Consider the following 26,811-nt stretch of genomic DNA (forward strand, 5'->3'; position numbering starts at 1 on the left):
CAAGGAGTACATATAAGTATATAAAAAATCAATTGTGTTAGGTGTACGTTAAAATCAGTTAGTAGTGTAGTATATACTTTGAAATTAAAATATATATTAAAAATAAATTAAATTATAAATATATTTATACATAAATAACATTGATGTCTGAGTTTTGAATTTTGATATACACGTAATATTTTTTATAATGAATTTCATTTCAAATTTAATAGTATGATAGCTTCAATTGGATCTGTTAACTAAATTAGTTATATCTTTAAAGAAGATGATCTTTCGCAGAAACTAGTAGCTAAACAACTTTAACAAAATACTTAAATTTTTAAACCAAAATGTGTATTAAAAGTGTAACTTGTTTAAATATTAGGTAAAACAATATTGGCAATATATTAATTTATTATTCCAATACATACCTACATCAATATTTTTCAATAAAGAACAAGTTCCCCTAATTTGATAATTTATTCTAAGAAAAATATTATAAAGCTATCAGGATTTATTATTTTTTGTCATTAATTAGTTATTAATTTAATTTTTTAATCTAATTTTTTTAGTTTGATAATCTAATAATATATTTTATTACATATTTTTAAATAATAATAGTCAAAAAATAATAAATTATGATCACTCTACACATTTCTCTTTACTCTTGTGATTCAAATTTAAGACAAAAAAATAGTATCCCCTAAGAATTTCTCTATAAAATACATGTTACAAAAGACCAAACAAGAATTATATAACCTTAACAAAGTCAAGTCAACCTCCTTTGTCGTATAGTCGTATTATTAAGAGGCTTTCCAAGCAGCTTCCATTTCCGCGTTCAAGCCACAATTAATATGAGTCCCCTTTCTCCCCCGTTCTTTTCATCCAGTGTGCCCTGTAAAGCTACCTAAGCTGCTTCTACTATTTCCTCCTCTAAACCCAAACACAAACCCTTCAAGTAGGGATCTTAGTTCGTTACTAATAATACTCTTCTATATACATGACTTCAACCTCTTCTTTGGTGTCTGATATATTTTTAATTTCTGGCATTGGATTTATGGTTTGGACTATTTTTGCTGTTCCCTATTTAATTGCCAAGATTGTGAGAAAATTAATTTGGTATTTCGATTGTCAGACAAGTTCTTGTCCGAACCTCGTTTTTTCCCGAGAGGCATCCACCTCTTCTTCTTCATCAAGATCAAGATCATGCAAGTATCATGTGTTTCTGAATTTCAGGGGTGAAGACACTCGCTCTGCATTCATTAGCCATCTCTATGCCGCTCTCACAAGGAACGGAATCACTACCTACATTGATGACAACAACCTTCGCAAAGGTGATGTTATTTCACATGAACTTCTCACAGCAATTGAAGAGTCTATGTTTGCAATCATTGTTCTCTCACCAAACTATGCTTCCTCCACTTGGTGCTTGGACGACCTCCAAAAGATTCTTGAATGCAAACATAAATTGGGGCAACACATCGAAGCAGTGTTCTACGGTGTGGAGCCTTCTGATGTGAGGCACCAGAATGGAACATTCGGAGAAGCTTTCAGAAAACATGAACACAGATTCGGACAAAAAAGTGACAAAGTTAGAACATGGAGACATGCCTTAACACAAGTTGCCGATTACTCTGGTTGGACCTCCAAAGATCAGTAAGCTCACTAATAATCATTGATTTCATCTGTTATTGCTACAAATTATGTTAACTAAATTATTAGAACACCCTAACAAGGACGGATCCATATAAACTTGTGGGCAATTGCCCCAATTAAATTTTAAAAAAAGCAAAATAAATATATATTATATAAATTTAAAATAATAATAATAATTACTAATAATAGTCTAATTATCTAAAGTCAAGTTTAACTTCTCAAATATAATAAGTTTGAATTATTATTTTTTTTTCACAAATTTTGTCTTCTCACATAATTTTAATAAAAATTTAAATATAAAAAAAATAGTGAAAATTCTAAATTAATTCATTTGAGTTACACTCTTTATAGATTTTTTAGCTATTTGAATTATAATTTTTTTTTGTATCATATAAGAAATAACCAATAAAAATATAATTTGACGGATATTAAATACTTGACTAGATACTAATATTAATAATAAATGTATTACTCGTGCAATATTATCAAAATATTAAAATAAAAATATTTTTAAATTAATATACTTTTACATGTGTTAATTACATTCATTTATTAGAAATTTGACTAACATATTTCAAAATTTAAATATTTAAATATATTAGAGTTAATTTTTAAAGTGGTTCTATATTTGCAGTCGAGCTTCGATATCGTCATTGAACTTAAAATTGCCTCAAATTTGTCTCTGAACTTAAGAACAGTCATCTCTCTCTGATATACTTTTCGGTGACAAAATGACGACGTAGTTGGACGGAAGCCACACTGGATTGGTAAAACGTCGCTGTTACATTTTTTGTTCCCAAATAGAATATAAATGACGTTGTTTAGGATATTTTGAGGGGTTTCTAACCTCAAACATGTTAAAATCCCTCAAAATACCCTAAACGACTTCGTTATATTCTATTTGGGTGCCAAAAATGAAACGGCAACGTTGGTCTCCGTCTAACCATGTCATCCTTAAGTCATTAGAAAGTATCTCAAGAACAACCGTTGCTAAGTTCAGAGACAAATGTGGAGCAATTTTAAGAACAATTTTAAGTTTAGGAACGACATTGAGACTCAATTGCATATTTAAGGACCACTTTTAATATTAACTTAATATATTAATATTAATATTTTTATTATTTTTTCATATTATTTTTACTCCTACTTCTAAATTTTTCTGGATCCATAACCTGAGATTAAAAATTAAAACACTCTAGAGCTTAGAGAAATTTTAGATAATACGAGAATATATGTGCACTACTCGTAAGTAATTAGATTGGGGTGATCCTCAAGTTTCTAGTTTGTGGTTAAGAAAACATAAAAAGAAATTGGAAAGAAAGTAAACTTCCTCTGTTTTGTACAAAATTTGTTGCTTTAGTTTTCTTTTATGTGTTGCCAGATTTACAAAGAAACATGTATCTCTTAATAGGAATGAGGCAACATTGGTGGAAAACATTTCTCAGAGTATACATGAAAAATTGATCCCAAACTTGCCATCTTCCATGAACAAGCTTGTAGGGATTGATTCAAGAGTGGAACAAGTGATTAGTCGTCACCTTGGTATTGGGCAGAATGATGTTCGATATATAGGCATATGTGGGATGGGCGGCATAGGTAAGACAACTATTGCTAGAATGGTATATGAAGACATCCAAAGTAAATTTGAAGTTACTTATTTTCTTGCAAATGTAAGAGAGACATGTGAGAAAAATGGTATTGTTCAAGCACAAAAAGAACTTGTTGACCATATCAATGGAAGCTCGAGTAATTGTAAAAATGAGCATGATGGGAGGAGAATAATCCGGGCTTCTTTGTGTCACAAAAAGATTCTTCTTGTTCTTGATGATATAAATGAAGAAAAACAGTTGAAGAATTTGGCCGAGGAGCAAGACTGGTTTGGTCCTGGAAGCAGAATAATTATCACAACTAGAGACATGCATCTTCTAAAGATACATGATGCATATGAAATTTACAATGTTGAAGTGTTAGGGGAAAGTGAATCCTTTGATCTCTTTCATTTGAAGGCTTTTAAACAACAAACCCCTGCAGAAGAGTATTTGGATTTATCCAAACAGGCGGTCAAATATTGTGGTGGTCTTCCATTGGCACTTGAGGTATTGGGTTCCCACCTTTGTGGTAGACCCATTAAAGATTGGCAAAGTGCTCTTGGAAAATTAGAGAGCTTTCCAAATGTTGATATTTTTTATACATTGAAAATAAGTTATGATGGTTTAGATTCCATGAACAAGGATATTTTTTTAGACATTGCTTATTTTTTCAAAGGACGTTCCAAAGATTATGTAATAGATATATTAAAAGGGCGCGGTTATCATCTTGAAATTGGTATCGCTACTTTGATTGATAGATCTCTACTCACTATAGATGAGGAAGGTAGGTTGGAGATGCATGATTTGGTTGAAGAAATGGGGAAACATATTGTAATTCAGGAATCTCAAAATGATCCTAGCAAGCGTAGCAGGTTGCGGGGTTACGAGGACATCAATCTTGTTCTTACTCAAAACAAGGTAAGTGGAAACTTTTTCACAATTATAAGACTATAAAATTAAAATATGAATTTGATAATGTATCTAATATTCTATCTTCGCAATTAAAAAAAATTCTCTTTTTATTTTTATTCTTTTTCTGAGAAACATATCAATTAAGTACAAGTAAATGACTTCTCCTTGATTTGTTATGTAGGGAACTGAAGCAAGTAGCATCATTTTACACGAATGGGATTGCTATGGAAAACCAGGTTTAGTACATTGGAGAGATTTAACTTTTTCAGATATATGTCAGCTAAAGCTCCTCATTTTAGATGGCGTGGAAGCTCCAATTCTTAGATATATTCCTTGTTCATTGAGAGTTTTGCGCTGGAGACGTTGTCCAATGGAAACTCTGCCCTTTATGGATCAAGGCTTTGAGCTAGTTGAAATTAATCTGTCTGATAGCTCCAGCATTATACAAGTATGGCATGGAAAAAAGGTGAACCTTTTCGTGCAGAGCTCTATTAAATTTTACTGCGTTGATTGACGTTTGCAAGGATAGTAATGGTGTGATGTTTCTTTCTTTTGTTCAGTTTCTGGAAAAGCTGAAGTACTTATCTCTGAAGTACTTATATCGGCTGAAACAAATTCCAGATCTTTCTGAAGCTCCCAATCTTGAAATACTTGACGTTGAAGATTGTTATGAACTGGGTGATTTTCCCTCGTATCTCACACTTCACAAGAGCCTTGTTAAACTTAGTTTACGTAATTCCTCAAGTCTTGAAACTCTTGGGAGTAAATTGGAGATGAGTTCCCTCAAGGAATTACGTCTTGATGACTGCACAAGTATGAGGAAACTTGCAGAATTTGGAGAATGCATGAAACATTTATCAGTTCTTTCTTTGTCGTATACAGCCATCGAAGAACTACCCACAACGGTTGGCTGTTTAGTTGGCCTAAAGGAGTTGCACTTAAGATGTTGTGAAAGGCTTGCTTGCCTTCCAGACAGCATTCAAAAGTTAAAATCCCTCATATTTTTTAATCTTTCTGGCTGCCTAAATGTCCTTCAATCTTTGCATTCTCTATCTGGTCTGACCTCATTGGATACCCTGATATTATCGGGGTGTTTTGTCACATCTCAAGAGTCGTGGTCTTACAATCTTGGCAACTTAGTGTCTTTGACGAATTTGTATTTATCAAAGAACAAGTTTGTAAGGGTTCCAATAAATATCCATGAACTCCCCAGGCTTAGATGTCTATATCTAGACCGCTGCCCTAATCTGAAGGTTTTACCAGAGCTTCCGTCAAGTATAAGAGAGCTAAATGCACGAGATTCTGCATCACTGGATACATGGCATTTGAATGTGATATCAAAGGTGTGTTGTGGCTTTGCAGCATCAGCTAACCATCATTCTGATGGGCTCTTGCAAATGTGGCTCGCACAGAATGAAGAGGAGAAAATTCCATTGTGGTTTGTCCATAAGGAACTGGGTAATGGAGTATCAATCACATTGCCACATAATGAAACCATGGCACTTGCTCTCTGTTTCCGATTATGCCCAACGGAGACTCGTCCTAATCTTGGGGCAAAATTGTCGGTGATGTGCAACGGTAAGGAATTCATTAAAAAGCATTTAACTGCAGCGCGTGAAACTAAAAATTCTCAGCATTTCATCCTTTGCTTGAGCAGTGACTATTTTGTTGACCAATTTTGCCAACCCTATCGCTTTCAACTGGTATTGCCTTTGTACCTTGAAATGAAAGTGGAGAGTTCTGGGGCTCGGTGGGTGTACAAGCAAGACATCCAAGATTTGAAGAAAAGTGGAACCCAAACATAAAAAAGAAAAGCAACTTTTGATCTGAACTTTTGAAGGCTGTGTTTATTATGTTTATGTGTAATGGATTTTCCACGTTTTTGGTTTTCAATGTTTAAATTGAGTTTCATGGTGTCAAAAAAGTATCTTTAAAGTTTACTTCTCCTTACCACAGGATTTACTATATCCATGTTCATTTCAATTACACTTTCAATGCACACTTTGGTTTAAGGATTGAAGTATCTTGTTGAAGTAGTTTCGCTATTAGTTTCTGCAAAAGATCATTTTCTTTTCTAAGTTGTGATGTTTAAATATCACGTAAGACAATATATTATAGTCATTGGCAATACATTAATTTATTATTCCATTACACACCTACATCAGTACTTTCTAGGAAAGAACCAATTCACTTTTTTGTTTTAATTATTTACAAAAATGATCTAAAATCTTACATGCAGCCTAAATTTATCTTATCAATTTCTACGCACTTTATTTGCAATGAAAAATGCACTTTTTATGCAAAATCTTTCCTGCTTTTCAAAACATGAATAGTAGTAATAGAAAAAACAAAAAATGATATTTAATTTCTACCAACTTTTTTTTTAACAAAAATATTAGTTATATATCAAAGTTAACTATTATATATTTGTATATAAATTAATATGTTATTTAATTTGTGTTTAATATATATTTTATATTTCAACATGTATTTTATATTAATGACTAATTTTAATATACACCTAGAATGGTTATTTTATTATATACAAGAATATTAAAATTCTTAAGTCTCGTGCAAATAAAAAACATAAGGATCCTCCATTATTTACAACTTCTTCCTTAGAGTCAATTTTGACAAAAAAAAAAAAAAACATGTAAAAGAACACAAAAACAAAGGAGCAAACCCTCACATTTAGCGCTCAAAATTGCAAGCAAAAGTGTGAGTTTACTAATTACTTACTCTCCGAAAAGTATAAAGGGTTAAATACTGTAACAATGTAGAACCATGGAACTATAAATAAAGCAATACTGTGTGATCATGTTATTCAAACCAATTTATGTCCAACTGTCTTAGTTTTGTAAGCCACTTATGTGTATCTTGATATATACATGGTTTAGATGGTGTTTGCATATCACCATCATCTACATTAGGTGGTGACTCTGCATTATCAACTCTCTTACCCTTCTCAACAAGGCTGTCGTCCTGTCGGCTTCGATGTTGTCTCACCTTCACGGACAGAAGCCGAGAAACCTCGTGAAGTCCACCCCATTTTTCCAGCGCACGAGCAATATCATACTGACCTGCAGCAAATTCCATAAATAACACTCATTTTTCAGGGTTGTGTCAATTTTCACCTTTAATATGATATTTTTGTGGATCCCATACTCAATATCAATAGTGAAAATCAACACATGATGAGTTTATGTGAGATTTTTTTTCATGATTGTCCCAGTAACCCTTTTGTTTTGGTTGTTTGTAAGGCAAGGAAAGATTCATGATGGTTGCAATCTTTGTGAATCCAGCCATGCGAGTGATATTCTTCTCTTCCGTGTAAACGAAGATGCTTCCTCATCGGCATAAGCCCTTCTTCTCCATGTGCTGCAATGAACTTTAGGTGCCTAACTTGTTCTAGATATGGCTAAAATCTTAATGATTGCTAATCATGGTTCCATACATGTAGAATGCAGACTTTATTGTTATCTCGTGATAAAATCTTACTGATTGCGAATGATACAAGCAAGGAAGGAGAAATTGAGCTGGTGAATACTTCTTTGTTGTTCGTCGGTGGCAACCTATCACTTTCACAAAATGATGTTTCATCTCTGCCAACTTTTTTTTTTAATAAAAATGCTATGCATACACTAAAATCAGTCATCATGTATTTGTGTATAAATACATATGTTATTTGGTGTATTTTATATTTTAATATATATTTTATACTAGTGGCTGATTTTGATATATGCCTAACATGTTTTAAACTTTTAATATGATTCCACAAGTGATGATGCATTAGACTCCTATATATTTTAATTAATATTTTTAATAATAATCTTTCGACAGTAGTATTATTATGTATGTTTAATTAACTATTCTTTAGTATCTAATATTCAATTATATTTCTATTAAATGGAAAATTGAGCATGGGAGAAAAATAATATCACTTCATGAGGTATGTATATATAATTCAGTAGTATACTTAATCCGTTTAACTTCTATTGCAAAACCAATGCTATTAGAATAGGAACTTTGATTCACAATTAGTGCTTGTTTTCTTACTTTCCAATTTTGATTCAGGGAAATTGGGTAGTTAGCAAAAAAGATGATGTATAAATTATGGGTGTAATCCTACAGCATTGTACAAGTATGGCATGGAAAAAAGGTGAACCTTTTCGTGCTGAGCTCTATTAAATTTTACTGCATTAATTACGTTTGCATCTAATATCATATCCATTAAGCATTCTTTCTAACTTTTATTTTGTTCAGTTTCTGGAAAAGCTGAAGTACTTATGTCTGCGTCGTTGCCGTCGGCTGAAACAAATTCCAGATCTTTTTGAAGCTCCCAATCTTGAAATACTCAACGCTGAAGGTTGTTATGAACTGAATGATTTCCCCTCGTATCTCACACGCCACAAGAGCCTTGTTAAACTTGTTTTATATCGTTGCTCAAGTCTTGAAACTCTTGGGAGTAAATTGGAGATGAGTTCCCTTAAGGAACTTGATCTTACTTGCTGCACAAGTATGAGGAAACCTCCAAATTTTGGAGAATGCATGAAAAATTTATCAGTTCTTTCTTTGGCGGGCACAGCCATAGAAGAACTACCCACAACTGTTAGCTGTTTAGTTGGCCTAAAGAAGTTGTACTTACAGCATTGCCAAAGGCTTACTTGCCTTCCAGACAGCATTCAAAAGTTAAAATCCCTTACAATTTTGGATCTTTCTTTCTGCCCAAATGTACTTCAATCTTTGCATTCTCTATCTGCTCTGACATCATTGAGCACACTGAGATTATCGAGATGTTTTGTCACATCTCAAGAGTCATGGTCTTACAATCTTACCAACTTAGTGTCTTTGACGGATTTGCATTTATCACAGAACAATTTTGTAAGGGTTCCAATAAATATCCATGAACTCCCCAGGCTTAGACATCTGAATCTAGACTACTGCCCTCATCTAAAGGTTTTACCAGAGCTTCCGTCAAGCTTAAGAGAGTTATATGCACAAGATTCTGAATCACTGGATACATGGCATTCGAATGTGATATCAAAGGTGTGTTGTGGCTTTGCAGCGTCAGCTAACCATGATTCTGATGGGATCTTGCAAATGTGGGTTGCACAGAAGCAAATAGGGTTGACCACAGGGGAGGAAATTCCATTGTGGTTTGTCCATCAGGAACAGGGTAATGGAGTATCAGTCACATTGCCACGTAATGAAACTTTGGCACTTGCTCTCTGTTTCCGATTATGCCCAATGAATAGTCATAACTTTCTAAAACTTACTCGAATGTTGTCGGTGATTTGCAACGGTGAGAAATTCATCAAAAAGGATTTAACTGTGATGCGTGAAACTAATCATTCTCAGCATTTCATCCTTTGCTTGACCAGTGACTATTTTGTTGACCAATTCTGCCAAGACTATCGCTTCGAACTGGTACTTCCTAGTTATTTTGAAATGAAAGTAGAGAGTTTTGGGGTTCGTTGGGTGTGCAAGCCAGACATTCAAGATTTGAAGAAAAGTGGAACCGAAACATCATAAAGAAAAGCAACTTTTGATCCGAACATGAACATCACCCCACCTTCTTCTCCTTCTGCTTGTAGGAAAAAGATGCTCATGATTTCCCCTTCTTCCTATGTGTCTCCGCTGGAGGAGGAAGAGGAAGAGTATGCTGCCATTGCGGAGAAAGGGTTCTATGTGTACCCTGTTTGTCCTGAACTATTACCTCTCTTCCCTTTGCATTCCCACAACACTTTTTCTTCAAACTCTTAGCTCTGTTACATGTTTCATTGCTAAGCTTAAAACTGTTGAGCTAAATGGTTCTCCAAATCTGAAGCTTTTGAAAAGAGCTCATTGCATACATCCAATAGTTAAAAAAGAGAACTAAGTGAAGGGCTTGGATCTATTTGAAGCTGATAAGAGTGATTCTTTAGGGGTGTCACAAATGCGGCGAGGATCTTGTGCACATGAAATCTGGGCATTTATTTTGTATGGACAATTGTGTACTGAAGCTGTCCTTTTCGCCACTTTCATGTTAAGTTCAACTGACTTCAGTTTGTCCTCAAAATTCAGGTACTCAGTTCTCTCTTGGCTTTGGTTAAAGTTTGAGCATGAAGAAACATAGAGTTGGGTTTTGATATAGGTGAGTTCATGTTATTGTTATGTGCTTTTGCAAGTGTGCATCTGTGTGCTAAATTGTATGTTTTTAATTGTAGACATGAAAAGTACAAAATTTAAAATTATTAAATGAACTAGGTTGCCATGTAGGAGCGTTTCTGTAATATGAGCATTTGAAGGCTGTTTATGTTTGTGTGTGATGGATTTTCGACTATTTTTGGTTTTGAATGTTTTCTGGAAAAATGTTTAAATTGAGTTTCATGGTGTAATTTGTTGCAATGAGGTTATAGGGAATTGTTTTTTTTAACTTTCTTTGCTGCAGCATGGAGTGAAATTCAGCAAGCATAACTAGTCAGATTTATGTAAGAGAGATTCTGAAGCAGCAAATTGAAACGCAACTTTTGAGCAAACTGAACTCATCAAGGAAAGTTATTACTTGAACAAAAACAGAACTAGTGAAGCGTTTGGTTATATTTTAATTCAGGACAAATATCTACTGATGCTCTCCTTTAATTGATATTTTCAAATGATGAGTTTATGTGATATTTTCAAATGATGAGTTTCATTATGATCGAAGATGCAAAAACAATAATTACTGCACGAGTCAATAATTATGCATTATAGAAACAAACAGTATTAATCATATAACAGAAAGTTCACTATTGACAACTAATCTATCAAATCAAATATGTGATTCATGTCCACTACAAATGAAAACTATATATTCTTATGACATGGATTATAGTGAAAATTATCAGCAGAGTTTTTCATATCATTTCTCATTTATTTTGTTAGCCATGTAAGCATTTTTCATTAACAAAGGCATAATTAGTTAATATAAGTTTATTTTTGTCAATTTCAAAATTTTGTAGGTATTGATTTTAAGGGTATTTGTAGTGTGGTCTGAATCGATTTTGAGTCAAAAACTTATCTGATAAAAACACAAATTTTACTTGTGGTGCAGTAGTGCAGTATGGAGTGGATGATTTTTTTTTTTTTTTGTAGAGAATCTGATCCAATTTCAAGCAGTTTATATTAGATTGAATTTACAGTTTTGTAAATTAAAAAAATTAAATATACATAACATGTCTTAATTTCAAATTTTAAATAACCAACTATGACATAACAAGATTTAAAAATATCTTAAAAAACCAACAACATAACAATAAAAATAAAATTATAGATTTGTTAAAATAAATAAATCTCATTTTAAACTCATAAAATATATAATAAATTAAATATATTATAAGTAAAATTTTAAATATAATAATAAAATAATAATATTATAACACATTGTGTCGTTTGGATTGAATTGGATTGATTGTGAGAAGTAAATTCGAACTTCTATCTAATTCATGCCGTTTGCCAAGAGTAGAATCTAATCAAAACTAAATTAATGTAATTTTTAGTTTAGATTAGATTAAATAAACGATTTAATTTGGATCGATTTAGAATTTTAAATTTTCAATCATCCCGAACTGATTTGATAATTTATTGTAAAAGAAATATTAAGAGACTATCAGAATTTATTATTTTTTGTCATCAATTAGTCATCAATTCAATTTTTTTAGTTTAATTTTTTTAATATAATAATTTAATAATATATTTTATTACATATTTTTAAATAATAATAATCAAAATATAATAAATTATGATCACTCTATGACATTTCTCTTTACTCTTGCGATTCAAATTTAAGACAAAAAATAGTATCCCCTAAGAATTTCTCTATAAAATACATGTTACAAAAGACCAAACAAGAATTATATAACCTTAACAAAGTCAAGTCAACCTCCTTTGTCGTATACTCGTATAATTATAGAGGCTTTCCAAGCAGCTTCCATTTCCGCGTTGAAGCCACAATGAATAAGCTACCTGTGTGTCCTGTAATGCTACCTAAGCTGCTTCTACTATTTCCCCCTCTTCACCCAAACACATACCCTTCAAGTTGTTATCTTTTTCTTTACTCATAATACCCATCTATGGCTTCCACCTCTTCTTCTTCGTCAAGATCATGCAAGTATGATGTGTTTCTCAGCTTCAGGGGTGAAGATACTCGTTCTGGATTCACTAGCCATCTCTATGCCGCCCTCACAAGGAAGGGAATCACTACCTTCATTGATGACAACAACCTTCGCAAAGGTGATGTTATTTCACATGAACTTCTCACAGCAATTGAACACTCTATGTTTGCAATCATTGTTCTCTCACCCAACTACGCTTCCTCCCCTTGGTGCTTGGACGAGCTCCAAAAGATTCTTGAATGCAAGGATAACTTGGATCAACACATCGAGGTGGTGTTCTACGGTGTGGAACCTTCTGATGTGAGGCACCAGAAAGGAACCTTCGGAGAAGCTTTCAGGAAACATGAACACAGATTCGGACTAGAAAGTGACAAGGTTAGAACATGGAGACATGCGTTAACACAAGTTGCCGGTTTCTCTGGTTGGACCTCCAAAAATCAGTAAGCTCACTAATAATCATTGACTTCTTTTGTTGTTGCTGCAAATTATGTTAACTGAATTATTACAGCACCCCTAAGATTATCGTAGTGAGAAATTTTAGACAATCCGAGAATATTTATATTATATATCTAGACTACTTGTAAGTAATTAGATTGGGGTGATCCTCAAGTTTCTAGTATGTGGTTAAGAAAACATAAAAACAAATTGGAAAGAAAATAAACTTTCTCTTCTTTTGCACCAAATTTGTTGCTTTAATTTTCTTTTATGCCTTGCCAGACTTACAAAGAAACATGTTTCTCTTAATAGGAATGAGGCAACATTGGTGGAAAACATTTCTCAGAGTATACATAAAAAATTGATCCCAAACTTGCCATCTTCCATGAACAAGCTTGTAGGGATTGATTCAAGAGTGAAACAAGTGATTAGTCACATTGGTATTGGGCTGAATGATGTTCGTTATATAGGCATATGTGGGATGGGCGGCATAGGTAAGACAACTATTGCTAGAATCGTATATGAAGACATCCAAAGTAAATTTGAAGTTACTTATTTTCTTGCAAATGTAAGAGAAACATGTGTTAAAAATGGTATTGTTCAAGCACAAAAAAATTTTGTTGGCCATATCAATGGAAGCTCCTGTAATTTTGATGATGAGTATGATGGGAGGAGAATAATTCGGGCTTCTTTGTGTCACAAAAAGGTTCTTCTTGTTCTTGATGATATAAATGAAGAAAAACAGTTGAAGAATTTGGCCGAGGAACAAGACTGGTTTGGTCCTGGAAGCAGAATAATTATCACAACTAGAGACATGCATCTTCTAAAGATACATGATGCACATAAAATTTACAATGTTGAAGGGTTAGGGGAAAGTGAAGCCTTTGATCTCTTTCATTTGAAGGCTTTTAAACAACAAAAGTCTGGAGAAGAGTATTTGGATTTGTCCAAACAGGTGGTCAAATATTGTGCTGGTCTTCCATTGGCACTTGAGGTTTTGGGTTCCCACCTTTATGGTAGACCCATTCAAGATTGGCAAAGTGCTCTTAGAAAATTAGAGAGCTTTCCAAATGTCGATATTTTTGATACGTTGAAAATAAGTTATGATGGTTTAGATTCCATGGACAAGGATATTTTTTTAGACATTGCTTATTTTTTCATAGGATGGTTACAAGGTAATGTAATAGCTATGTTAAAAGGGCGTGGTTATCATCTTGAAATTGGTATCGCGACTTTGATTGATAGATCTCTACTCACTATAAATGAGGAAGGTAGGTTGAAGATGCATGATTTGGTTGAAGAAATGGGCAAACATATTGTAATTCAGGAATCTCCAAATGATCCTAGCAAGCGCAGCAGGTTGCAAAGTTACGAGGATATCGATATTGTTCTTCAAAACAAGGTAAATGCAAACTTTTTCACAGTTATAAGACTACAAAATTAAAAAAAGAATTTGATAATGCGTCTAATATTGTATTTTCGCAATTAAAAAAAAATTCTCTCTCGCCCCCTCTCTTGAAAAATATAACAATTAGTATAATTGAATGACTTCTCGTTGATTTGTTGTTTAGGGAACTGAGGCAATTCAGAGCATTGTTGTAGACGGGAATATTGAGTTATATGAAGAACAATATACAGTGCGTTGGAGAGATTTAACTTTTTTAAATGTATGTCACCTAAAGCTCCTCAGTTTAGATGGCGTGATGGCTCCAATTCTTAGCTATATTCCTCGTTCATTGAGAGTTTTGAGTTGGATAGATTGTCCAATGGAAACTCTGCCCTTTATGGATCCATACTATGAGCTTGTTCAAATTAATGTGTCTGATAGCGACTGCATTGTACACTTATGGCATGGAAAAAAGGTATACATTTTGGTCCAGAGCTCTATTAAATTTTACTGCATTGATTATTGTTTGCAAGGATAGTAATGGTGTGATGTTTGTTTCTTTTGTTCAGTTTCTGAAAAAGCTGAAGTACTTATATCTGTCTGATTGCTTTCGGCTGAAACGAATTCCAGATCTTTCTGAAGCTCCCAATCTTGAAATACTTGACGTTCAATTTTGTAAAGAACTGAATGATTTTCCCTCGTATCTCACACGCCACAAGAGCCTTGTTAAACTTATTTTATATGGTTGCTCAAGTCTTGAAACTCTTGGGAGTAAATTGGAGATGAGTTCCCTCAAGGAACTAGATCTTGATTTCTGCACAAGTATGAGGAAACTTCCAGAATTTGGAGAATGCATGAAACATTTATTAGTTCTTTCTTTGTCGAAAACAGCCATAGAAGAACTACCCACAACGGTTGGTTGTTTAGTTGGCCTAAAGAAGTTGCACTTAAACGGTTGCGAAAGGCTTACTTGCCTTCCAGACAGCATTCAAAAGTTAAAATCCCTCACCCTTTTGAATCTTTCTGGCTGCCCAAATGTCCTTCAGTCTTTGCATTCTCTATCTAGTCTGACCTCATTGGACACTCTGAAATTATCGGGGTGTTTTCTCACATTTCAAGAGTCATGGTCTTACAATTTTGCCAATTTAGTGTCCTTGATGGATTTGGACTTATCAGAAAACAATTTTGTAAGGGTTCCAATAAATATCCATGAACTCCCCAAGCTTAGACGTCTGAATCTAGACCGCTGCCCTAATCTGAAGGTTTTACCAGAGCTTCCATCAAGTATAAGAGAGCTAAATGCACGACATTCTACATCACTGGATATAAAGCATTGGAATGTGATATCAAAGGTGTGTTGTGGCTTTGCAGCATCAACTAACCATGATTCTGATGGGATCTTGCAAATGTGGGTTGCACAGAACCAAATAAAGATATTTGGGTTGACCATAGGGGAGGAAATTCCATTGTGGTTTGTCCATCAAGAAGAGGGTAATGGAGTATCAGTCACATTGCCACATAATGAAACCATGCCACTTGCTCTCTGTTTCCGATTATGCCCAACGAAGAGTCGTCCTAATTTTGCGCAAGATTCGTCGGTGATTTGCAACGGTAAGGAATTCATTCAAAAGAATTTAATTTGGGCGCGTGAAACTGAAAATTCTCAGCATTTCATCCTTTGCTTGACCAGTGACTATTTTGTTGACCAATTTTGCCAAGACTATCGCTTTGAACTGGTATTGCCTAGTTACGTTCAAATGAAAGTAGAGAATTCTGGGGCTCGGTGGGTGTGCAAGCAAGACATCCAAGATTTGAAGAAAATTGGAACCGGAACATCAAAAAGAAAAGCAACTTTTGATCTGAACTTTTGAAGGCTGTGTTTATTATGTTCATGTGTAATGGTTTTAAATGTTTTTGGAAAAATGTTTAAATTGAGTTTCATGGTGTTAAATAAATTAGTAGTACCTTTTACCGTTTACTTCTCCTTACTATACGATTTACTATATCCATGTCCATTTCAGTTACACTTTCAATGCACACTTTGGTTTAAGGATTAAAGCATCTTGTTGAAGTAGTTTTACTACTAGTTTCTACGAAAGATCATTTTCTTTTCTAAGTTGTGATGTGTAATTAAATATCACGTAAGACAATATATTGTAGTCATTGGCAATACATTAATTTATTATTCCATTACACACCTACATCAGTACTTTCCAGCAAAGAACCAATTCACTTTTTTGTTTAATTATTTACAAAAATAATCTAAATCTTACATGCAGTCTAAATTTACCTTATCAATTTCTATGCGCTTTATTTTCAAAGGAAAACGCACTTTCTATGCAAAAATCGTTCCTCCTTTTTAAAACATGAGAATAGTAGTAATATAAAAAAACGAAAAATGATATTTAATTTCTACCAACTTTGAACAAAAATGTTAGGTGTATATCAGAGTTAACCATTATATATTTGTATATAAATACATATGTTATTTAACTCGTTTTCAATATGTATTTTATATTTCAACATGTATTTTATATTAGTGACTAATTTTAATATATACTTAGAATGGTTATTTGTATTTCATTATATACACAAGAATATTGAAGTTTGTAAGTCTCGTGCAAATAGAAAACACAAGGATCCTCCATTATTTACAACTTCTTCCTTAAGGTCAAGTTTGACAAAAAGAACATGTAAAAGAAACAAAAACAAAGGAGCAAACCCTCACATTTAGTGCTCAAAATTGCAAGCAAAAGTGTGAGTTTATAATATTACTTACTCTAAGAAAAGTATAAAGGTTAAATAGTGTAATAATATAGAACCATGAAACTATAAACCAATACTATCTCATCATGTTATTCAAACCAATTTATGTCCAACTGTCTTAGTTTTGTAAGCCACTTATGTGTATCTTGATAAATACATGGTTTAGATGGTGTTTCCAAATCACCATCATCTACATTATCAACTCTCTTACCCTTCTCAACAAGGCTATCGTCCTGTCGGATTCGATGTTGTCTCACCTTCAGGGACAGAAGCCGAGAAACCTCGTGAAGTCCACCCCATTTTTCCAGTGCACGAGCAATATCGTACCGGCCTGCAGCAAATTCCATAAATAACACTCATTTTTCAGGGTTGTGTGGATTTTCACCTTTGATATGATGATTTTGTGGATCCCATACTCAATATCAATAGTGAAAATCAACACATGATGAGTTTATGTGATATTTCCACATGTTTTTCTTCCTCATTAGAGTTGAAGGCATGCATGTAAATCTATAGTTTATTGTAAGCAACGAAATTGAAGTTGAGAGCAGGATATCTCAAACCTACCTGCACGTTCAAATGACTTTCTGCTTGGCATAAATGAAGGATCCATTCCCCAACTCCTTTGAAATCTACTTATCTGCATGAAAAAATGAGTTTCATTCTAAGATGCAAAAACAATAATGTAATGCATATGAATCAATGACTACTAAAACATCTTTTAGGGACTTATAGAGTAAAGAAAGAAGGAAATGAAGATTTTGCAACCCACCTCGTCCTGCAGATTTTCGAGATTGTCCCAGTAACCCTTTGGTTTTCGTTGTTTGTAAGCCAAGGAAAGATTCATGATGGTTGCAATCTTTCTAAATCCACCCATGCGAGTGATAGCCTTCTCGATATCAACTCTTCCGTGTAAACGAAGTTGCTTCCTCATCGGCATTAGCCCTTCTTCTCCATGTGCTGCAATGAACTTTAGGAGTTCGGATTTTAGTATTTCCATATCCCTTTGTAAGCCTGGAACTTTCGGCCTTTGCTGACATGAACTTTGAACATTGCAATTAGGAGTTTCCACGACCGAATCATTGTCTTCGTCCTTTTCAAAACCAGACGAAGCAATTTGTTTCCCTGAATTTGTATTCTTCCCACTAGCTTCTGAAGTTTTCAATCCATTTCTATTCTCAACATAGTCTCTTATTGCTGACAAATTGGATGGTAGATCTTCAAAAATGACCTGAAATGAAATAAGCAAACGAACCAAAAAGTTTTCAGCAATTAAAACAATTACTATATCAATATATTTTTGTTGCTTGGAGATCAATTTTTGACAGTATGGTTGAACCATCTAATAGACAAACCTCCTCCATGATAGCCTCCGAAAGGAAAGTATCTTTGTGCATTTTTATCTCCACAGAATACTTCAGCAATGTGTGATGATTTCCTAGTTGTTCAAAAATCCATTTTCCTTGGAACGAATCAAAATCCCCTTCAACCTGTTCAAAACTTATCTCTTGCTCTGAATTTTCACACAAATCTAATATGACTCGAGCATGAAGCACCATATAAAGAAGGCCTTTACACCCTTCCTGCATGTCAATTAAACTATTTAAGTTACATCAATCCTGTAGTGTTTAAACAAAACATAATTCATGCCTAAACTTGTTTAAGAGAAGGCTAAACATGATTCCATACCTGAAGAATGCGGATTTTATTGTTATCTCGCGATAAAATCTTACTGATTCCTAAATTTGGAATGATCCTGCAACAAATTACATTGAATCAATTTGATCGAGTATAGCAATTCATCTAGAAAATTTTCAATGTGTGGTTTTTGGTACATGAAAAAGAATAGATGACTTACTCAGGTAGTTTCTCATAGGCAGTCAGAACATTCCATACTTCACAAACAGGAGCTTTAACCGTAATGCTGGCAATAACACAGCGATGGACACCTCCATTTTCCTTCACATCAAAACACTTTATTAGTTACTTGAAGCACAAGTCATTGTTTTATAATAACTTTATATAAAGATTGGTTACCAGAAGGCCATCGAATCTGCGGAGATGAACTTCGTCCACCATTCTAGGCCTATCGAGCCTGCAAACTTTTCCAAATATGCCCCAGTTTCCGGCCACCTCATTGGAAGAGACAGGCGAGGAAGGAGAAATTGCGCTGGTAAATACTTCTTTGTTGTTTGCCGGTGACAACCTATCACCTTCACGCAAAGTACCATTTATCTTTTTTATGAATGAACCATTAATAGCCATAGAAGTTTCTGGCAGTGAAAGCTTCTGACTCTGCATAAAATCCCTTTCAGCTCTGTAAGCCAAAGCTCGAAGGTTCACAGGAAGATCAGATCTGATAATCCTTTCCAATAAAATAGCTGGGGAATTGAATCTTGGTATCACACTAACTTCATAAGATAGAATAGAAGTTGATGACCTGCATAAACCAGAAATACCACTCTCTATTACATAAGAAAGTTCAATATGTACAAGGATACTTCATTGCATTTTGATCAATACAAAAGAGGAAAATACTCGAAACTTGAAAGTCGAAACATTATATATTTCAAAGGAACTACATTGGCAAAATGAAATGAGATAAATACACATAATACACTATGTATGTGCATGCACTTACATGAGACAAGAGTACCATTAGTTCATGGCAAAGAATTAGAACAAGAAGGATTATTGACATTGAGAAACAATTTTTACCTTGTTCCAGATTTTACAGACCATTTGCCATCAAACTTCTTAAAGTCTCCATCAACCATGGAAAAGTGAAGTTCTCGATCCCATGCCTAAAGCATCATAGAAATCACTACAGTATTAATAATCTAACAGAAAGTTCGCTATTGACAACTAATCTATCAAATCAAATATGTGATTCATGTCCACTGCAAATGAAAACCATATGTTCTTGTGACATGGATCATAGTGAAAATTATTCAAGTCCACTCCAACCCAAGAACTCACTACAATGTATTTGGATACAATAATTGAACAGTGACAGAGAGAGTACTTGCTATAGTATATGATGTGAGCTGAATTGAATCAAATAACTAATTAATAACAAGAATTGGTAACAGATTCTTACTGAACGGATAAATTCTTGAAGATCCAAGACAACACGTGCTTCAATATGCCAATACATTGCTCTTTGGAACCCCCTTTGCTCTAACCATATCCTCCCAGGATATGGACATGGAATTCTCCCACTAAAAACATCACCAACAAAGTCAACACATAATGAATAAGAAAAAGGGATTCAATATGCATGCTTGAAAGTTGAAATTAACATTACCTGCAGACAAGGTTGGGTATGAAATCAGCAAGATGCTCATAATCAGTGAGAACATTCCAAAGGGATTCAGTGTCAGCATTGACAAAGATTTCAGCTTTTATTGTGCGTTCCCTCCATGAAACCACGTGCACCTCACACTGAACCTCACACTCACGCTCTCCATTACGACCCTTTTCATCTTCTTCCCCAAAGTTTCCATCTTTGCCATTGTTGCCACCATAACCGTTGAAATGGCAACTGGGTATTCTCCACTGTGGTCCCCTTCCATGAATAACAGATGAGAAAAGTGAAACAGTGGCTTTAGAATTCGAGTGACCAGTGAAGAGGGTTCTAATTATGTTTCTAGTGTTCTTTGTTAATGGTGATTTGGGAAGGAAGTGAGGAGCAAGGTTGGTGCTTGAAGAAGCACTGTAAGAGCTGAACATCAGAACAGAACAGGAGAGTGTGGTTTCTGTGAGACACTGAGTTTGGAGATTGTTTTGTTTTGTTTTTTTGTTTTTTATTTATTTAATATCATTATTACATGGCAGCATTAACAGTTACTAGTTGCATTGAAGAATTGTAGCCACGAGTTATCAAAAGAAGTGGCTTTCATGAACCTGTGGTTGTAACTTCTAACAGCATACATGCTGCCATGGCTACTTTCGTCATTTTATCATATTTTTTAGTCCATTGCTAATTGCTTTCTAGCAATCTAGCATGTAGCATGTAGGGGCTAAAATTTTTATATATGGATAATTTTAATGTGAAATGCAAAAATATTTGATGATTTTGGTGTTCTACAGGGTTGTGGTAGTAGTACAAAACGTCACTGACGTTTTGCAATAAAATTTTTTTTTTAATCATCAAAGAACAAAACGTCACTAACGTTTTGTAATAAAAAATATTATTTTAATTATTAAAACACAAAACATTACTGACGTTTTGTTAGAAAAATATTATTTTAATTGAAGAAACACAAAACGTCATTGACGTTTTGTAAATGGCCATAGTTGTGTTCAACACACAGTTTAATTCATGATGAAGGATTTCACCTCTAATAATACAATATTAAAAAGAAAAAGTTCGCATGTAGGTGTGTGAACATTTTATATTAAAGTATCGAATAATAAAATTTTATTAACTCTATTAAAAAAATAGATAAATGTACACATGAAAAATTATACAATGGACAAAAATTACACATAAATTATTTAATGAGTTAAGTGTATACATGAATTTTACACTCTATTAGTCACGTCTATCATTCTGTGGGTCATTTTTTTTTATATTGCAGGAGTGTGTGAGTTGTGTTTGATTATGATGTATATAGGTGTTAGACACAGGTGTGGGATAGAGAAAAATCGGACCGTCTAAATTTTTTGTTAGAAAATTCGTTGACCACAAATCAAACCGTCCGATTAGTTTTTTTTTTTTTTTAAATCAAATCATACCTTCCGTTTATAATTTTTGTTTTTTTAATTTTATCTTAAAATGAAAACGGACCCTTCGTTTTTAGAATTTTTTTTTTTAAATCAAAATGGACCCTCCAAATTTTATTAAAAAAATATTTTTTTTTGTAGATACCCTCTAATCGGACTGTCTGAATTTCTTGCTCTAAATCCCTCTATCCGATTTCAGCCCCCAACACCACATGCAGGGAAAGCACTTCTATTTTCCATAACGTTGTATCATCCCACACTTTCCTCCATATTAAAAATAAAAAGTGTCATTCTATTAATAAAAATATTTTTGTCGTAATAAAATTGTACAAATGTTACATTTTCTTCCATCTTAATACTATATAATGAATAATATGAGTATTTAGTAATTAAGTGAATATTTAATTAATATATTTAAATTAAAATTGAGACTAAAAGCCTTTTATTTTCATCCTCTCTTCCTCTTTCCATGACCAGATTTTGAAGAAATTGTAAAACCCTAATAAAAAAGAATAGTCTTACTCTAAACTTTATTTTTAAACAATTACCATAAGTAATAACTAGGCATGAATTCTCAATCCTAAGCAAATATGTTGTATTATTTTTGTAATGCACTTTAGTTCTTCATTAATTTAATTATTATGGATAGCAATTTGTTCGCATATATTTTTATCATTCTTTGGTGTATTAACAATAAATTCTATTTTTTGGGACATGAATTCTTTCATGAACTTTTTTTATTCTTTTACAAAACTCCTATATTTCTTTCACTATCTCCAATTTTATTAGCACGTACAAAATTCTCACATTTATGTTCAACTCTTTGCGCAATTTAGAAAAGGAGCAGATAAGAAAATACTGGTACAACTAAAAAGTATGAGTCTCTTCTTCTATTGAATTGTAGTTATTTTTTCTTTGTTGGGGTTCCATAATTTCCCTCAATTTCTGGTTATGGAATGAAGGATAGAGGATGAAAATAAAAAAAAAAAAATTTAATTTTAATTTTAAAATATTAATCAAATATCTAAGGTAGTTAAAATGGTTAAATCTATCAGATCAATCCGTTTATTCATTTAAATGGGCGGGTTTTGTCTAAAATTAAACCCGTTTAAATTTCGAGCTAAATGAGTTGAGCCCGATTAATCCGAACAAAATAACGGGTTAAACAGGCTAGCCCATGGGCTAAACGGGTGGCCCGTTTATTTTTTTTACATTTTTTTCAAAAAAACAGCATTTTTAGCTGATATTTCTCTTGATTCAACCCAAAATCTGACCCATCAACTAAAAAAAATATTTTAAAATATTTTTGACCTAAAAATAGTATTATTTGTCAAAATATTTTTCAAAAAATAAAATCAAATGATAAATGGATTGGCCCGTTTAACTTATTAGACTGACCATAAACAGTTTAGACTAGAAAATTCTGACGCACAAATAAAACGGATTTAAACAGGCCAGCCCATTTAATTCACGGGTTTAACGGACCAGATCTAAATGGACCGGACTAACCTGTTTGACAGCCTACAAATATCCATCTAATCACTAAAAAACCACATCATTTCCGGTATAGTGTTAGGATAGAAGAAAACATGATACATGTACAGTTCTACTAACAGAGGCACATTTTCATTAACAGAATGATAGATGTGACCAACAAAACATAGAATTTATGTATATACTTGATTCATTAAATGATTCATACTTAATTTTGTCCATGGTGTGATCTTTTTATGTGTACATTTATCCATTCTTCTATTAAAAAATTATCTAAAATTTTAAAATATTTATATTTATTAAGTTTAGTTAATATGTGTCCTAAAAATATATAATAAATTTATTATTAATAAAAAAATTAAATTTTTATTTAATTAATATAAAATAAATATATTAAAAATTTATTTTTTTATTTTTAATAATAAAAAAATTAATCTTAACATATATCTTTAAAATACAGAATAGATAAATTCATATTATTTGATGTCATCAACTTTTAAAGCTCTCAATCCATCCTTCTATCTTTATTTTCTAAAACAACATAGTCAAAAGTGAAAACTACTATTGTTTTCTTTTTCCAAATCTTCTGCCATCACCACCTTAAACATCATTAAAACCATACGAATTTGTGAATTTGGAATAATTTTTTATGCAAATAAAAAAAATTTAACACTAATTTAACACCAACGTTAATTATATTTTTTAAATAATGTTATAGACGTCCTTAACATTTTTTGATAAAAATAAGAGTTTATTTTCTCTTTTTTTTTTTAGTTATTATTCTCTTTTTACACTCAAAATTAGACCAGAATCCAATGAATATATTTTTGTTATTTTTCATTTTTAAAGGCAGGAGCGAAGCTACATACAAAAAAGGGGGGGTAATCGTCCCCCTAATTTTAATTTTTTACATGTAAATTATATATGAATTTTAGTTTAGTCCCTCTTAAAATTTTATTTTAATCTTATTTTATTGTGTAAATATATTTTGCCTCCCTCAAATATTTCTTCTAGCTCCGTCTCTGTTTAAAGGCATGCTTTGGCGAGACAAGCAGTCAAGCTTTATGAGTTTTAACTTTTAAGTATTTGATTTTTATTACAAGCTTAAAAAAAACAATTCTTGTGAACTTTAATAATAAAAAAACTATAATGTTAAAAAATATAACGAAATAAATTGCATTCAGAAAGATTAAGCTACTAAACATTACATGCTATATTAATTTGCTCAATGCTTCTTCCTTACATAATCATGTATGATTCAAAATGCATTAGTACACAGCAAACATCAATGTTCATTGATTCAACATTTAACCTAAGATTTTCTACAAATACAACTATACTTCCATTAGCATAAGTTTTTTTCCTTAGTCAAATATATTAGACAACCTCTAATTTTAGATATTATAAACTCACTCACACCAATGTTATACGCAAGATACTTAGACCATCCCTAGTAGGGAACTCATCTCAGTTTTTGTTTTTGGCCCACCTATCATAAAAAGTAACTCCACATCAACTTTTCCGTTATAAACATTAAATAGAAACTCAAAATATCTCTCTCTTCTCTATTAGGAAGAACTAACTTTAGTCCCTATTGTAGTCCCACTTAATTAATTAATTAAAATACTTAAAATTAATGTAATTAATTTTTTTCAATAATATAATTTAAATTTATAAATTTAAAAATAATTCACTATTAAAAGATATTAATATTAAATAAATTCATATATAACAATAATACACAATATATAATTCAAGATTACATTAATTTGTAAAATTACTTAATACAAAGAAAAACATAATTAATTTGTTAATAATAACGGTAACATAGTAACAGCTAGTTTCCAACGACTAATTTTGCAACGGCTAGTTTTATAATGGCTAATTTAATATAATAATATAATTAATATTCAATATTAATTTAATTACTTATATTAATTATGATTTAAATAATTAATTATTATAATTATTAATAAATTAAATATAATTTAATTATTTAATATAATTTTTTAAATAACTATATTAAATACTTAAATCATATTTAATTTATAAATAATTATAATATTTAACTATATACGTAAAGTTAAATATATGTATGGTTAACATATTATGCAAGGTTAGATGTTAGTTATTATATCAATATCATATTATTTAAATTTTTTTTAAACTTAATTGTCACATGTTAGAATATCATTGATCAAAATAAAAACAAACCAATGATTGGTCTTCATCTTTTGTCAGACAAACAATAAACGGATTCTTCATTTGTTCATGTTGGAGATGCTCTTAAGGATTTCATTCACTACTTAGCCTAACCGAGTCTCGAATCTAGATGCACTTGCATAAACTTTTAAATTAAAGTTTTTTTTTGTCATGGTTGGGATCTTTCTTATTGCAAACTCTATTGCCTTTCTTCCATATGCTAAAAGCCCAACAATTGGGTCCATCAAAGTTGGGTTGGTCTAATAATTAGCTCATTAGTCCGTTTAAGTAAATGTTGAAGGTTCGAATCCCGCTTTATGCATGTAACAACCCATTAGTCAACGACAAACCCTTAAATAGAACTCAATACCGCGGCAGCTGCCAGGCTGGGGGATACCGTGGAAAAAAAAAACATGTTTTCATTTATAACAAAAAAAAAAAAGTTCTCATTTTCTATATAAGTTTAAGTTTGATACATTAATAATGTGAAATATTTTACACATTTCTCTAATTAAGTTTAATTTGTCTTTCTAAAAAATTTCTCACTGTTGATTTTTGGTCGAATACTAATTAGTGTAATGTTAAATAAAATATTTAGAAAGTTGTAAAAAAACATGAGCCTATAGCCCAAATGGCCCAATTGATAGTAATAAGAATTAAGATAAATATCGGACCAAGGTCCAAAACAAAAATTGGACCAAAACCCTGTCCTGAAATAATATTATACAAATAATAGTGTTACCAAAAACATATGTATAAATAGAACTCCTCCACTCCAACAAAAATAGAATTCCTATAATTACTAACAATTCTGTCACAAATTCTCCAATTATCCTACCCAAAATCCTATGCACATTATTCGTTATTACAATAGTCTTTTACATTACTATTCTATTTTGTTTGGTGTCTAACTTTTTTTTGTTGTCTACATTACTATTCTATAGGATACTGAATTATCTTTAAACAAAAGTATGCTAATATTTTGTGATTAAACACTAAAATAAAACAAATGAAAATAACCCATATTATTGATTAGGGTTGTATTAATTATTACCTGAAAGTTGGAATGGAAAACTTTATCATTTAAATAAAATTTTAATTTTAATGCACTAATAGTATAAAATATTTTACACCAATACACAATTACATATGTTCTTTTTATGACCATTCACGTAGTCAATACGAAAAATAGTTATTTTTGCTACTATGACATTATATAATAATTAGATGTACATGTAAAATTATTTTATATTAGTGCATCAAAATTAAATTATTTAAATAATACTACTATTGAAGCAAAACTTTAAAAATAATTATTACGAGAATGATTTCATTTCTTTCAATAATCAATATAAATTTATAAAATTATCCTAAAAAAGTGTACATACAGTTTCTTTCCTCCGTTAACTTCTCACCTTTTGCTTCAACTATATAAGTTCAATCACCAATCAATCATAATTTCAAGATCCACCATACATGCAAGTCACTAATTGACAGGTTTTGATCTCATGATGATTTAAAAAAAAAAAAA

General features: G+C 32.1%; 4 protein-coding genes across 6 annotated transcripts; 3 read left to right on the forward strand and 1 right to left on the reverse strand.

The window, feature by feature from the left end:
• Positions 1-796: 796 nt before the first annotated feature.
• On the forward strand, positions 797-6,156 carry LOC107612453 (TMV resistance protein N). 2 transcript variants are annotated; one of them, XM_016314147.3, is made up of 4 exons: positions 797-1,635; positions 3,047-4,142; positions 4,318-4,602; positions 4,697-6,156. In XM_016314147.3, the coding sequence occupies exons 1-4, from the start codon at positions 980-982 to the stop codon at positions 5,939-5,941; spliced, it is 3,282 nt and encodes a 1,093-aa protein (XP_016169633.1). In that variant the 5' UTR covers positions 797-979; the 3' UTR covers positions 5,942-6,156. The 2 variants fall into 2 exon arrangements, with proteins under 2 accessions (XP_016169633.1, XP_020965775.1); XM_021110116.2 differs by having other exon boundaries at positions 830-1,635; positions 3,017-4,142.
• An 802-nt stretch (positions 6,157-6,958) lies between these two features.
• LOC148550062 (TMV resistance protein N-like) lies at positions 6,959-10,431 on the forward strand. Its single transcript, XM_088495989.1, has 3 exons — positions 6,959-7,530; positions 8,211-8,295; positions 8,400-10,431. The coding sequence occupies exon 3, from the start codon at positions 8,613-8,615 to the stop codon at positions 9,666-9,668; it is 1,056 nt and encodes a 351-aa protein (XP_088352115.1). The 5' UTR covers positions 6,959-7,530; positions 8,211-8,295; positions 8,400-8,612; the 3' UTR covers positions 9,669-10,431.
• A 1,656-nt stretch (positions 10,432-12,087) lies between these two features.
• Positions 12,088-16,068, forward strand: LOC107612456 (disease resistance protein Roq1). 2 transcript variants are annotated; one of them, XM_088495988.1, is made up of 5 exons: positions 12,088-12,708; positions 13,016-14,105; positions 14,275-14,565; positions 14,660-15,701; positions 15,781-16,068. In XM_088495988.1, exons 1-5 carry the CDS (start codon positions 12,227-12,229, stop codon positions 15,849-15,851), a joined length of 2,976 nt encoding a protein of 991 aa, XP_088352114.1. In that variant the 5' UTR covers positions 12,088-12,226; the 3' UTR covers positions 15,852-16,068. The 2 variants fall into 2 exon arrangements, with proteins under 2 accessions (XP_088352114.1, XP_088352113.1); XM_088495987.1 differs by having other exon boundaries at positions 14,660-16,068.
• Positions 16,069-16,917: 849 nt separating this feature from the next.
• On the reverse strand, positions 16,918-20,649 carry LOC107612457 (uncharacterized). Its single transcript, XM_016314156.3, has 10 exons — positions 20,164-20,649; positions 19,957-20,077; positions 19,575-19,660; positions 18,894-19,296; positions 18,715-18,815; positions 18,546-18,612; positions 18,212-18,439; positions 17,629-18,087; positions 17,424-17,496; positions 16,918-17,187 (listed from the first exon to the last, which is right to left on the reverse strand). The coding sequence occupies exons 1-10, from the start codon at positions 20,586-20,588 to the stop codon at positions 16,946-16,948; spliced, it is 2,205 nt and encodes a 734-aa protein (XP_016169642.1). The 5' UTR covers positions 20,589-20,649; the 3' UTR covers positions 16,918-16,945.
• Between the last annotated feature and the right edge of the window lie 6,162 nt (positions 20,650-26,811).

The sequence above is a fragment of the Arachis ipaensis genome, chromosome B8 (genome assembly GCF_059453495.1).
Source record: "Arachis ipaensis isolate K30076 ecotype BB chromosome B8, ASM5945349v1, whole genome shotgun sequence".
Classification (NCBI taxonomy): domain Eukaryota; kingdom Viridiplantae; phylum Streptophyta; class Magnoliopsida; order Fabales; family Fabaceae; genus Arachis; species Arachis ipaensis.